The sequence below is a fragment of the Dromiciops gliroides genome, chromosome 5, assembly GCF_019393635.1.
Source record: "Dromiciops gliroides isolate mDroGli1 chromosome 5, mDroGli1.pri, whole genome shotgun sequence".
In the NCBI taxonomy this organism is placed as follows: domain Eukaryota; kingdom Metazoa; phylum Chordata; class Mammalia; order Microbiotheria; family Microbiotheriidae; genus Dromiciops; species Dromiciops gliroides.
The window spans coordinates 4,627,314-4,642,303 of NC_057865.1; the positions used below are offsets into that span (position 1 = coordinate 4,627,314).

At 47.9% G+C, this 14,990-nt stretch overlaps 1 protein-coding gene across 5 annotated transcripts in view; it reads left to right on the forward strand.

Moving 5' to 3' along the window:
- PHF14 (PHD finger protein 14) overlaps positions 1 to 14,990 on the forward strand; it is a 162,492-nt gene that overhangs the window by 62,267 nt on the left and 85,235 nt on the right. For all 5 annotated transcript variants that reach the window (XM_043966487.1, XM_043966486.1, XM_043966488.1 and 2 more), the window contains exons 15-16: positions 9,299 to 9,349; positions 9,473 to 9,594. In XM_043966487.1, coding sequence (XP_043822422.1) covers positions 9,299 to 9,349; positions 9,473 to 9,594 — 173 coding nt within the window. The remainder of the gene's footprint in view (positions 1 to 9,298; positions 9,350 to 9,472; positions 9,595 to 14,990) is intronic.

A 14,990-nucleotide genomic window follows, 5' to 3' on the forward strand; every position in this document is an offset into this window, starting at 1 on the left:
AAAAATAGTAGGGTTCAATCTGCATTCAGATTTCACAATTCTTTTTTCTGGATATGGAGAGCAGGGCAACTCATACTATTACATTCTTTTGACTAGCTCACATACCTCCCCCCCCAGCAATGAACAAAGATGGCCCCTTCACCGCAGCCATCTTGTGCTTGTGCTCTTTCCATCTGACTGGCCATCGCCACTGAGCAAGCCCTGGGAGCTCAGCAGAAGGAGGGGACCGCTGTTGTTCTTGACCACTTGAGTGGACATGTCCCCTTCTCTGTTTGGACATCCCATTCCAGAGGTGCAGACTGCAACCCGGCCTCTCTTCTTATCCTGGGGAACCCTGGGCCCTGCTGTCCTTGAACTCCCCCACGCGATCTCCAGGAGGCTTTGGGCCTTTCTGTAGGTCTCCTGACATTTGGTCACTAGTGTGGTCTGTGGAGATGGTCAGGGGTCTGTCTGGTCCTAAGTGCTCTTAGTGCCCAGGAACTGTAGAACAAGTTGTGCCTGTCTCCGCATGGACCTTTCTTTGCCCCATCCTAGGGACAGAAGATGAGGACCGAGAAAAGAGATAGGGAGGGAGGGGTAACTGCTTTGGATCTAAGGATAGTGGTCAGGTCAGAATGGAAGCACCTTCTGAATAGGGATCCTCTCAGTCTTTGGCCTTGAGGACGTACTTTAAAAATACTTGTTTCCAGCTGACTCGATGCCTTCTGAATCTGACGGGTGAGTGTGGCTCAGTGAGGCATTCCTTAGACACCGTCTGTGTGGCAGTGCCGTGAACTCTGGGGAGGTAGACAGTGTCCGTCAAGGGGGAATCTGGGGAAGTGGGTGGGAAGTCCCATGACAAGCCTGGCCCTAGAAGTATTGATTCTCTTGATGTCTGTTCCAAGAACCCGAGAGCAGAGGCCAGAGTGGTCGTGGGTATTGCCAAGCAGATGGGAAAAGGTGTGGATGGATGCAGAGCATCATCAGCCTGCCAGCTAGATAGGTCCCCAGCCTTCAGTCTTGGGACTGCTTCCCTGTGGCACCTACTCAGAGCTATAACGTTTCCTCTCTGTAGGACTCTCGTGTCTCAGCCGTAGAATGTCTTCTGTTTGGGACCATGCCATGTGGAGGCCAAGCTGTTTCACCCGTGATGTTATCCCTAGCCAGGAATGGGCAGGAGTGTTGGCACGTTAGCAGAGTTGGTAAACTAGGGAGCAGGATGGCCTGAGCCTTAATCATTCAGTAGTAATGATGCACTAATGTGTTAGTGAAGCTTTTGAATTGATTGTAGCATACATAAGAAAAATAATTTCAAATGGTTAATGGTTTCAGTTTTCAGGTAAGTTGATTTTAGAATTTTTTCTTCAAGCTCATTTATCTGACTTAGCCGTGTTATTGCCCTGCCAGGGAACTTCTGTTCATGAATCACATGACCTATCAGTCCTGATTGCAGTGACCGGAGCCAAGAGCACGTTTCCCCGTATTCATCCAGTCAGAGGAGGAGTTTTTTGCATGCGATTCTTAATTAGATGGGAAGGAGTAATAACATGAGTACAACTTATCAGAAATATATCGGTGCCTGTTTTCAAGCAGTCTGTGTTTTGTATCTGGTACTTTCAAAAATTACATCCTATAAAAGTCACATTCTTGGGTATTGTTATTTTAAATCAACCTTGATATTTGCAAACAGGTTCAACAGTCAGGGAAAGATTTCAACTGGTTTTGCCACCCTTGCTAGAATATATAATATAACATAATGTCAGATGCTTTTAACCTAAGAAGTAAAAGTATTCCTCGGTGTTTTATATGGTTATTTTCTAAATTTCCTAACAAGTGAAAAATGTACCATTTTGCCATATTCCTTTGTGAAATCACATGCACAGAAACTATTGTTTTATCCACAGTGGTTCTTTGGCTCCAGCCTGGACAGTCATTAAGTGGTTAATTTCCACATTAAACTTTTCTGTGCCTTGGAAAAGATGGCACACATTAGAAGGGAGGGAGCAGTTGTGAAGTGCAAAATGAAAGAATGTGCCCTCGTCCTTGGATTTTTTGTTTTAAAAGATTGTTAGAAGTCATCTTAATAGTATTGTTTTTTTTTTTTTTCCATTTGGTGAGGCAATTGGGGTTAAGTGACTTGCCCAGGGTCACACAGCTAGTAGGTATTAAGTGTCTGAGGCTGGATTTGAACTCAGGTCCTCCTGAATCCAGGGCCGGTGCTCTCTCCACTACGCCACCTAGCTGCTCCCAATCTTAATAGTATTGTGAAAGGAAATTGGATTGAAAATATTTTGAGATAATCTAAAAAGCATTTTACATGCCTTCTTTTTCCTTTATAAATAATTTTGAAACATAATCATTAATTTTTACAGGGTGAGCCAAGTCATGAAGGGGTCTCAATATTTAATAATTCCTTTATTTTTTGTTGTTAATTTAAAATACTATAACATCATATACAGTATATATAGGAAATCAGTATTATACATATATATTGTACATATATACTGGAAATAATATAAGGAATTATAAAATATTATATATAATAAATATATAATATACGTAAATATATTTTGTTTTAGATGTGTGTATATGTGTATATGCATACATACACACATATGACATAAAGAAAAAACAATTTCCCAAAAGTTACTAAAACAACCGAGCCCTTTGTGACTTTGGGCCTGCCCTGTGTGAGCACTACTAGTCTGTGCTTCCGACTGCCACCCCTCTACTGAGCAAATCAGGGACAAAATCAAACCCAAATGAAACCCTCATTCCCGAGGAAGAAGGAGGGGAGAGTTGGAAGGAAGCTTGGAGGTGGATGTGTCAGACTCGGTGGCCTCTAAGGTTCTGTTCCTCTTGGAGATGCTATGATGGGTTCATTGCGTGTTGTGGGGAAACACCCTTTAGTTTCCATCAGACAGTCTTTCACTGTGTCTGCAGACAGCACACACATAATTTGTCAGGAGGAGACTCATTTCCAATGTCTACCACATTTGCAGTGGGCTTCTAGAATTTCTGGACCTGGAGAGATGTCTGACTTACCAAGTATGTTTCTTTTATCAGGAGGCTTTACCATTATTGGGTGATTTTATCTTGTAAAGGGAACTGACTGCACTAAAAAGGGCTGTTTTTCTGAAAATGAAAAGAATTGCTCCTGGCCTCACCCATTGCCTCTTGTCTTGGAATGATTTGCTTCCATTACGGTGGAATGTGAATGTGAAGGAAGAGGCAATTTGGCTCTTTATGTCTAAGGGTATCTAAGTACTAAAGGCTTATTCAGTTGACTTGAATTTCCCTGTCATAAGGGCATGGGCTCAGGCATCCCATTGCCTCCTGTCACTGTGCCCTGTCTGGAGCAGAGAGAAGACGGGCTTCTGTGGTTACATTCTTTTTGTCGTTTCTTTGGGATCAGCTCTGATGGATTAAGTTGTCAGTAGTCCATTTATACCTTGGAAAGCGACCAGTCTGCGCTGATTTATTGTTTTGTTAATTGTCTAGATTTAAGAGACTGATGATGCAGAGTCCAGTTAAAAGTGCCTGCCAGGTGCATTTCCTCCACCAAAAGCTGATTGTTAAACATTTGACAGCCCAGCCCTGTTTGGTCCCAGTAGGATTTTCTGCAGCCTCTTCTTACAATCTGAGAACAGGGTGTTTCTGCCTCCTCTGGGGCTTGGATCGAAGCCCCTGCAGCCCTTACTGCTCCTTCTGGCTATTGCAAGTAGTGACGTTTGTATTCATCTTTCCTGAAAATGGGAAGCAGGGTGAAAAGGGAGGTGCCATGGTACGGAGTCTCCAGCCACCCTGTGGGGCCTTGGTGTTTCCCTTGGGAAAGTAGAAGTCTTGGAGATTCTGTGCTAAAGGTGCAGATGGGAAGGATGGATGGGCGGGGCTCAGGGGAGGGGCCGGCCTCCGCAATTTGGAAATGTTCCTGTTGGCTTGAGCTTGCTGGCCATCTTTTTCTCAGTCATGGTCACCTCCTGTTTGAGGCAGCGGCCCAAGTCGTGATTCACCCGGCTCTTACTGTAACTGCTTGTCCTGGTTGCTTCAAAATGCAGCACAGTCCTTGCATGTGGCGGTATCAGAATAGGTTCCAGTTTCATTGTGAGGACCCCCAGGGAGCCTGTCTGGGGGGCTTGGGTCACAGGCACCTGCTCTTATCCAGCCCTCCAGTGTTCCAGAATGTGCTGTCATACCTCCTTCCTCATCCTTCTGTTCAGACTTTGCAGCCTCCCAACCATGTGTTCTTGTTATTCCTGCAGGTCTCTGCACTGCCATTGACGTCACTGTCTCAGAGAATCTCTACCCCTTCGGCCATTTGGTTTTAAAGTAAGGCCTTGGGGTGGGTCACATTAGCCTTCTTAGTTTGTTAGAAAATAGTTTGTGCGCTGAGTTCACCAGTCCCAGTTTGTTAGTGTTACAGATTAGTATTAATGACAATTATCTGTGCCCATCTGCCGAATGAACACATGATGATCCTTGGTCTGACTTGGCAGCCCAGCTCCTTAAAGGGAAGGCTGACTCTGTCACCCGGGGTATTCTTGAGGGCAGGATTTGAACAGCTGTTAGCTCCCCAAAATGCACTTGGTTTTTGCTTAATTAATAAAATGATGCAATGTTTTTTAAGTAATCTTGGCCTGCAGATATATTCACTCACTGCCCTTCTTGTCTATTCCAGGGACTTTCTAGGGTGGTTCTCTAACAAGATCCACCTCCTGCCTTCCCAGGCTTCTCTCAGCCCTTCCCATCATCCCCCTTAGTCCTGGGCCCTCCCTCCTTTCATTGGTTGGTATTTATGCTCTTTGTGGCTTGGTTGAACATGACTGATCACGTGTTGTCTCCCTTTGTTTGAGTGGGAGCTCCTGGTGGTTATGGACTGACTTCCTCTGTAGCCCCAGGGTTGAGCATGTAGCACACTGTAAGCGCTTAATAAATGCTTATTGGCTGACTGACTTGGAAAAAAGAAGATTTTTGCCTTAATGTGATCCTGGGTTTGTTTTCTCTTTAAAGTGGAATATGTCCATGTGACTGAAGAGTCACACTTAGGAAAAACATTTCTATTAGATACATCAATAACAATTTGATGCATAATTATCACGGACTGATGTCCAAATGATTTGGCAGGCAGTCTGGCTGCTTTTCTGCAGTTCCACCTGCCTGATCTTGGGGGTTCAATGCAGTTGGCGCTCTTCTCGCTTCGCTTCTCTTCGCTTCGCTTCTCTTCGCTTCTCTCCTCTCCTCTCCTCTCCTCTCCTCTCCTCTCCTCTCCCTCTCCCTCTCCCTCTCCCTCTCCCTCTCCCTCTCCCTCTCCCTCTCCCTCTCCCCCCCCCCCCCATCTCACGCTCCCTCCAGGGAAGTTTCCACATGAGCTTCTATGATTGGGAATACTTGTGTAAACTCCTGAAGTTAGTCAGTAGTAATACCTGAGTGTCTTGGTCCATGTTAGTGTTTCTAGGAGGGGAGTATGGTGACTGGGTTTGTGCAGATGTTTGGCTCTGTTCTCTGATTTGAAACCTCGGTGGTTGCAGTTGGTTTTGTTTCCTTGGATTTCAGTATTTTTCTTGCCACTGTTACATAAATTAAATGAGATGACACAAACCCTGGAGCCCGTCGGCAGGCCTGGAATGGTTTTTACTCTGGGCGCTAACCGTTCCATCTGCTATCTGTGAGTAGCCACCAGAAAGAAACAGATGGCGTTTTATTCACACTCTATTTAAATGTGTTCCTTTTTCTTCTTCAGTGTTTTAAGAGCCTCAGTTTGTGACTTGCCTTCAATTCTCCCGTAATTAACCCAAAAAGATATCAGTGGCATTTTCTGTGGGAGCCAATTCTTGTGAAAGGAGGAGCGTGAGAGCTCTGCCAGCGAGCCGCCGGCCTGGCGTTTCTGCCCCACAAAGCGCGGGCTCTTGGAGCTTGCTTCTGGTCTTGAGGGTTTGCCTTGATTCTCCTCGTTTACATGGAGAAGGGAGAAGCTCGTCCAAACTGAAGCATTTCCTTCTCTTCTGTATGAGTTTGATGGAGAAGACATTCCTGATGTGACAGCTAAGCCTTGAAGGGTTTTTATTTGGTTATGTATGATCGATTGGCTGGGAGAACAGCGCCTGTGTGTAAAGTGGAGTCGGCAAGACCTTTGTGGTTATTAGGGGCATGGGGAGAATGCTTGGTCACTCACCCTTAAACACTCATTTCTGCTCCTCTTAGGTTGTTTTCTAGCCTCAGACAAATCAGATCATTACTCTTAAAACTTATCTGCGTCCTGTAATGAACTGTCTTCAGTGCATATGAAAAATAAATTACATAAATGCACAATACCTATTTTGTGATGCCTAGCTTCCAGACTTGCAATGCCAGCTCCGAGGTTCAGGCATTCCGTATAACGGCGAGAGAAGAACCATTGTCATCATCCATCCGATGGGATGGTGTTAAGCCAGCCTTCAGGCCAGAGCAGGTCCTGTTTCTAGAGGAGGACTCTGGTTAGAATGCTATTGTCTGGGAACTAGAGCTGAGGAGTGAACGCTTGGAATATGTGTGGAGTCTGGAGTCAGGGGACCTGGGCTTATGCTGACTGACTGTGAGTCAGCTCAGTCCTTACTCGCTGAGCTGTACTGATGAGCTCTGGGATTCCCGCTACGAGTAGAAGACAGTCCTTGTTCTTAAGAAGCTTCCCTTCTAATGGGGGGGGAGATGGTCCTTCGGAGGAAGCTGACCAGGGAGGAGAACGGTGAAGGACAAGGTGCCTGCCTGCTGGAGGAAATCTAGCGTGTGGCCTAAAGAGGAATGGCTGCCTACGGCAGGGAACTGAACCTCTGTGGCCTCGACTTCCTCAGCTGTGAGAGAGGCCACCGAGGGCCCTTTTTTCTCTTGCCAATCTTTGAGAAGCTTCCTCTCGCTCCGTCTAGAATCTCTCACCAAATCATTTCAGTTGTGGCCCCATCTGGGGTTTTCTTAGAAACACTGAAGTGGTTTGTCATCTCCTTCTCCGACTCATTTTATATTTGAGGGCTGCTTGGGCTGACCACCTTGTTCCCAGTGGCTTTGGGAATTCTCACTTGTGGGTCTTGCACTTGCTTTTTCAGTTGAACCTTTTAAAAATCCCTAATGATTCCCTTTTCCTGCTTACCTTCTTATGTTTCTCTTGAGTCTTATATTTGAAAGTCAGATTTTCTATTCAGCTCAGGTCTTTTCCTCAGAAATGCCTAAGAGCTCTCTCTCTTTCATTGAATTGCCATTTTCCCCCCAGTTTTGCTGGGTAGGTGATTCTTGGTTGTAATCACAGTTCCTTTGCCCTCCAGAATATTATATTCTAAGCTCTCTGATCCCTTAATGTAGAAGCTGCTAAATCTTGATTGTGGCTCAGTACTTGAATTGGTTCTTTCTGGCTGTTTGCAATATTTTTTCCTTGCCTTGGGAACTCTGGAATTTGGTTATAATAATATTCCTGGGAGTTTTAATTTTGGGATCTCTTTCAGGAGGTGAATGGTGGATTCTTTCAATTTCTGTTTTATCCTCTGGCTCTAGAATATCTGGGTAGTTTGATAATTCCTTGAACAATGATGTCTAGGCTCTTTTTTTTGATCATGGCTTTCAAGGCAGTCCAGTAATTTTTCAAATGACCTCTTCTGGATCGATTTTCCAGGTCAGTTGTTTTCCCAATGAGATATTTCACATTGTCTTCTGCTTTTTCATTCTTTTAGCTTTGTTTTATTGTTTCTTGATTTCTCATATAGTCACTAGCTTCCCTTTGCTCAGTTCTCATTTTTAAGGAGTTTTTTTCTTCATGGAGCTTTTGGGTCTCCTTTTCCATTCAGTCAATCCTGCCTTTTGAGCCATTCTTTTCCTCATTGGCTATTTGTACCTCTTTTACCATTTGGCCCAGTCTGTTTTTTAAGGTGTTATTTTTTGGGGGATTTTTTGTGTCTCCTTTACCAAGTTGACTTTTTTTTTTTTTTTTGCGGGGCAATGGGGGTTAAGTGACTTGCCCAGGGTCACACAGCTAGTAAGTGTCAAGTGTCTGAGGCCGGATTTGAATTCAGGTACTCCTGAATCCAGGGCCGGTGCTCTATCCACTGTGCCACCTAGCTGCCCCCAAGTTGACTTTTTAAGCCTGATTTTCTTGTCTCACTCTCATTTCTCTACCCAATTTTTCCTCTCTTACTTGATTTTCAAAATCTTTTTTGAGATCTTCCATGGCTTGAGACCAATTCATATTTTTCTTGGAGGCTTTGTATGGAGAAGCGTTAACTTTATGTTCTTATGAGTGTGTGTTTGCTCATTTTCCCAACCTATTTTTAGCTCTGTTAAAGTGGGGTTCTGGGGTAGCTATGTGGCACAGTGGATAAAGCACCAGCCCTGGATTCAGGAGCACTTTAGTTCAAATCTGGCCTCAGATACTTGACACTTACTAGCTGTGTGACCCTGGGCAAGTCACTTAACCCTCATTGCCCTGCAAAAAAAAAAAAAAAGTGGGGCTTTGCTTCCAGGGTGGAAGGTGTACTGTCCCAAGCATTGGGGGTTTTGTGCAGCTGTTTTCAGAGGTACTTCTAGGGACCTGTAAGTTTTCAGTTCTTCCAAGGTGGCAGAACCTAAGGAGAAGTGCGTTTAGTATTGCTGGTCTGTGAGTGACCCCAAGCCCTCTTATCTGCCCTGGAACTCTGACCAGGTCCCTGCCCCACTGTGACTGCAAGCTCTGGTGTGCTAGTGCTCCTCCCCGCCCTGGGGATGCCACGCAGGACTGCAGCCTGGAGCTGAGTTTGGGCACAGCAACAGAGTCCTGCCCCCAGTGCCAGCAAAGAAGCCCCTGTGACCTTCTGATCAGTCGTTCGCTTTTCTACTGTCCCCTGCGGCCCGAGAGCTCCACAAACGGTTGATGCTGCTACTCCTGTGATTCAGTGGCTCCCGGGGCCTGGGCCTGGTTTGCTGGGGCTGGGTCTGCGCTGATGGGGCCTGCCTTATACTGTGCCCCTCTCTCATCCTAGTACAGCCGACCTTTCTTGCTGACCTCTTCGGTTGTCTTTGTCTGGAAAATGATTTTACCCTGTCCTTTTGTGGGTTCTGCTGCTAATTGTCTTATGGCATTAAAGGTATTTGCAGGGTTTTGAGGAGAGCTCGGGTGAGTCTCTGCCTTTCCTCTGTGCCCCCCCCCCCAGCCCCTGACCGTTTCTGAATGGAGAGTTTATGAGCACTGGTGATTTCAGGGAGTGGTGGGGGGGTGTCTTCCATTCTTTTCCCCAGTCCCACGTCAGCATCCACTCGTGTCCTTCCTGCTATTTAGGAGATAGTTATGAAATGCTGACGTGTGTGTTTATTTATTTACTTTTAGAGAACCAGAGGCCGCAAGAGAAGCTTTGTTCCTGAAGAAGAAAAACCTGAGGTTGGGAAAGAAACGTGTTACTTTTCCCTACAAAATTAAACATTTGTTGGAAAACATCTTCCTGGCCCACAATTAAACCTGCCCTCCCCTTTTCTCCTCCTCCTCCTCTCCTCACTGTGGTAGGAAAGAGTTCCTCGGGAAAGGAGACAGAGACAGTCTGTGCTACAGAAGAAGCCCAAGTCAGAGGACCTCCGGACCGAGTGTGCGACCTGCAAGGGGACAGGAGACAACGAGAACCTCGTGAGGTAGGCCTGGCCTTCTTCAGGGCTCGGGAGGGTTGGCTCTCATTGAGTCGGTGATGAAAGACCGAAGGTAGGAGACCCAGCCTGGCTCCTTGGGCGGGCTCGCCGCGTGGTCTGCCACTGCCATGGAGCCAGAGTCTGGCGGTGCCAGCGCTGCTGTCCTGGAGGCTCTAAGGAGAGGGCGAGGGGCGCCTTGGTGGAGGGAGGCAAGCAGGCTTCTCCCTCACACTGCCATCCATCACAAGACATGTGTTAATGCTTCTTTCTTCTGAAACAAAGAAAGCTGAAAAGGTGGCCTGGAAGGAGTTTTGTTTTTGTTCTCACTTCCTTTTCCTCTCCCCCTTTCTGTCAGGGATCTGTCAGCTGAGTGGGGGTGAGCCATGGCTCACGGTGCCTACACCTGTGTTGTTCATGGCGAGGGCACCGGCCAGGCTTGGGGTCAGGACCTGAAGAAAGTTGCTTAAATGCTTAGCCTCAGTTTCCTCAGCTGTAAAGTGGCAGTAATGGTAGTGACAAGTTCACGAGGCATTTGTGAGTCCCAGATGGACTGGTTTATGTAATGTGCCTCAGTCATTGTTTGCTTTTAGCCATTTTGAGAAGAGAGTAGACGCCCTCCCTGCTGTCCCCTCCCAGCGGAACAGTCAGGTAAGGCCAGAGGATCACACCCTTCCGGCCAGGAAGGTCTGTCCTCCACCCCGCGGGCTCCGCTCTTCTCTCCTGAGCCGTGTGCGTCTGCGTAATTCCGCTCCCGCTCCCTGAGAGCCTCCTCCTCTCCCAAGTGGGGTTCATCCTTGCACTTCCTGTCCAGCCACCTTACAGGGTTGTTGTTGTCACCAGAATCCAGGCCTTTCTGCTTCCTGCCTTGGGCAGCTGGAAAGATGGTGCTTACAGTCTGTGGAGCCAGGTTATGTCCGTGCAGGTGTGACATGACATCATCAGTTTTTCTAGGCACCAAAAAAAAAAATAGAATAATCATGGTTTTGGTGACTAAATTTATTTAAGGTAACATCTAGGTAAAAACTTCTTAAACTGTGGGGAGTGACCCCATATAGGATGGCATAACTGAATGTGGGACTTGCAAGAAATCTGGCAACTGTCTACCTATTTTATATACCTCTATACTTGGGGTCGCATAAAATTTTTTTGGAGGAAAAAAGTTGTGAATGGAAAAAGTTAAGAAACCCTGGTCTAGGGGAAGTTGAGTGAGGCCTCAGCTGGTCCATCTTAGGGATGGGCTGGGACCTGGTCCCCGAGCAGAAAGAGAGTGTGGCTGGTTCTTGCCAGGCTCTGGGAAAATGTGGTCTGAGGCACAAGGGCAGCCGGTGTTGGGGACAGTTGGTTGCTGAGAAGCAGCTGTCCATCGAGTTAGGGAGAGACTAGACTTGGCATCCCGTTGGCTTCTTGGGCTGTGCTGTGGGCCAGGTTGCCCCGAGCTGAGGCCCTAGAGTAGAGGGGGTACCGCTGGCCCCTTGGCCTCCAGGATGGGAGTGTCCGTGGGCCGCTTGGCTTCTGGGTTCCAGTCCTGCTTTGGGCACAGAGCTGACTGGAGGATCCTGAACACATCACTGCCCTCGTGTGGCCCAAACTGTTTTCTGAGCAGGGGCTGCTGTGTACAGGGGAAGAGAGGCACAGGACCCCTGGAGAAGTTACATGGTCAATTGGAAACTTGCATCTGCATGCAGGCCTGACCATTGGGGTGCTTCTTACAAGGACTCAGAAAACTCGAGGCTCTGGAGTGTGGGACCACACGTTTTGTCAGAGCTGCTCATGACGCCCCCCCCCCCCCCAGGCAGTCCCATGGGAGTGACTGCTTGCTGCCTTTCTGGGGGCCTGTTTTTCAAACAAGGGTGACTGGGGAGTGAACCCGACTGGGCCCTTCTTCCATTTTCCCCTCATCTTCTTGTCCCTCCCTGTCCAGTAACCAATGAGAATCCTAAAAACACCACCTTCTGGGGGACTATGGGGGGGAGGGGGCTTTGGGCGGCGGTCAGAAGGGTGAAGGTGATTGTGCTCCTGGGGAGCATCCCCTGGCTGTGTTTTCTTAGGAATAGAAGGGTGTCGGGTCCGGTCTTGCACAGCTTGTTAAATGTAGTTGGGTAGAGTGTTTAAGTGGGGGGTTAAGCAGTTTATAGAACAGTTCTGGGGAGGGGGGAGTGGAAGGAAAAAGAGAGAGGGGCAAGGGGAGGGAGAGGGGGAGGGGGAGGGGGAGAGCTCGTCCCTCTCTGCCTTCCGTCTTCACTCCTCCGTGGGTCACAGCTGAAATGTTGTAGATCTCCTTTTAACAAAATGAGGACATTAAAGCTCCAAGGGTATATTTCAGTGCTTGGGAAATAGACCCAAAGATGGACTGGAGTGTGTGGTCATTGAAAAATGAAAACTTTGGGACAGTGATTCACGGGGCGCCTTTATGGTGTTTCTCCTGGCGCTTTTTATGCCCGGTTCCTGCCAGTTGCTTTGTTACTCTCTGGTATCACACATATGGTGTGTGTGTCCTATCTGGACTTAAGTGTGCTCTGTCTCCCTAAGAGAGTAGAAGCCCTCCGAGGTCAGGAGCTGCTTTATTCTTGGTATTGTTGTCCTCAGCATGGAGCTGACGGTGCCTGGCATAGAGCGGGCACTTAACAAGCACGTGTGGTTTGATAGACAAAGCAGTTTCTCTTTTCCATGTTCCTACATCCACGGACATCATCTCTCTGTTCCTGAAAGTTTAAGTGGACAAGTCCACAAGGGCAGAGATCATGTGTGGTCTGGAGAAGGGGTGCGAGACCCCGGTTCACTTGTGACCTCAGAGGCCTGAGGGAGGGGAGCCGGGGGCGTCCAGGAAGGGATGCCCACCAGTGCCGGGAGTGAGCACTTGCAGCTGCCAGCTAGGCAATTGGGCAGGCCTGGGGCTGGAAGTGGCCCCGAGATCCACAGTAGCTATTCAGGGACAGCTGTGGACAGCCCCCTCGGGTCCCCCCCATCCACATCTGTCAGTCATGCCTTCACTATGCCTCTGGTGTGTTGTCCACCCCACCCCCCACCCCCCACACACCCCATGCCGTTGCCCCTGTCCCTGCCTGGACTACTGCAGTAGCTTGCTGGTGGGTCTGCCTGCTTCCTCCCTCCTCTCTAGGCGGTCTTCCCCAGGACAGTGACATCCCCCCAGTAGCTCCCTATTATTCCAGAATCACATACAAAGACCTTCCTCACCTGTCCCTTTCCCACCCTTCCAGACTTGCTACACCTTGTGCCTTGCACATACCCATTGCTCACCGGGTTCATTGTCACTCACCATCTCCTATCTGGAAATGCCCTCCCACCTTGGCATCCTTTACTTTTGGTCCCCTTTAATGCCGCATTTTGCTCAGGGCTTAGAACATGCTTGTTCACTGACTGTGCCAGGACCCTGGGGTCGTGGAGCCTCAGGGGGACCTAGGTCTCGGTCCTGCCTCTGATACCTGCTGACCGTGTGATTCGGGGCAGTGGCTTCCCAGTGCCCTGGGCATCTTAATAGGACAAGAATGACTGACTTTTTTCTTTTAAAAAAACATCGTTTTTCATTTTATTTTTTTTTCCAATTACAGGAATATAGTTTTCACCATTCGTTTTTGTAAGACTTTGAGTTCCAAACTTTTCTCCCTCCCTCCCTTCTCTACCCCATCCTGAAGCCAGCAAACAATCTGGTATTGGTTATATATTACATCATATTAAACATATTTACACATTAGCCATGTTGTGAGAAAAGAATCAGAACAAAAGAGAAAACCACAAGAAAGAAGAAACAAAAACAATAAAAAAAGGTGCACATAGTCTGCTTTGATCTGCATCCAGACTTGACACTTCTTTCTCTGGATGTGAAGAGCTTTTTCCATCATGAGTCCTTTGGGATTGTCTTGGATCGTTGCACCGCCGAGAAGAGCCAAGTCCTTCATGGTTGATCCTCCCACAGTGTTGCTGTTACTGAGCACAATGTTCTGGTTCTGCTCACTTCACTTGACATCAGGCCACTGAAGTCTCTCCAGTTTTTTCTTGAAATCTGCGTGCTCATCATTTCTTACAGCACAATAATATTCCATCACGATCATTTACCACAACTTGTTCAGCCATTCCCCAATGGACGGCATCCCCTCGATTTTCAATTCTTTGCCACCACAAAAAGAGCAGCTCTAAATATTTTTGTACTTGTGGGTCCTTTTCCCCTTTTTTATGATCTCTTTGGGGTGTAGACCTAGTGGTGGTAATGGAGAGACTGATAGACTCTCATGACCTCACTGGCTCTAGCTTTTTTGGCCTAGTTCCAAATTGCTCTCTGGAGCACTTCACAGCTCCACCCACAATGCATTAGTGTTCTCATTTTTTCACAGCTTCTCCAGCATTTATCATTTTCCTTTTTGTCATATTAGCCCATCTGAGAGGCGTGAGGTGGTGCCTCATGGCTGGCCTTTCTTGAGCACGGTAAGGTTTGCAGATCCCTTTCTCTCCATTGTCTCATTGGGTCTTCACAGTAACCCAGGGAGTTGGTACAGTTGTGCAGGGGCACATGACAGCTAAGTGCCTCAGACTTGGACTTGGGGCTTCTGACCCAGGGCCCAGCCCTTTGCGCTGTGGCCTCTAGAAGCTTCTCTTGGACAATAGGATTAGGTACAAGATAGAAATAAAAAAGAATGAAAACATTTGCCTGAAAATAGATGGTTCAGAGTCAGTCACCATGCAGTCAAGAAGCCCACACCGTGTGCCAGGTACTTTGTTGGACCCTGGGCATCTCAAGACTGGCAGTCCAGCCAGGGAGGTCCTGAGAGTCTGTCAGTCTTCCCATTAAGGTTTCTTGGAGTGGACCCTCTCTGTGTGTCTGAACACGCACTTGTTGGCCATGGGCATTCTTCACTCATGAATCTGAAGCACAAAAAAGGGATGTTCGTCCTTCCTTCATAGGCTTTTGTCTCGCCGTCCAGTCTTGGCTGGTCTCAGCCTGGTCTGCAGAGCCTGGTCCAGCCAGCTTGTGCTCACCAACATCAAAAGTCCTTGGTATCGTCATGTCCTCTGAGGCTGCAGCTGCGACGGGCCGGCTGGGCCTCCGGTGAAGAGGCAAAGGAAGCGGTCAGCCTCCCTGGCTGAAAGGTTCCATTTGTGCTTCTCACCGGCCTCCCATCTAGTCTGTCCACGAGGAGATCCCCACTGCCCCATTCCCCCGGCGGCAGTTGTCCAGACTCTACCTGGAGACCTCCACGGGGACGCCAGTGCCTCCATTGGGTGGTGCTTGTGGCTCCCTCCCTCCCGCCCTCTGCTAGAGTCTTGTCTTCTCCCTCCGAGATCACCTTTGGTTTATCCCGGAGCTAGCGTGCTTGTGCCATGCTGCTTCCTTCCCTGTGGGATTATGAGCTCTTTGAGGGCAGGGCCTTCTCTTTGGAGCCTTGTTG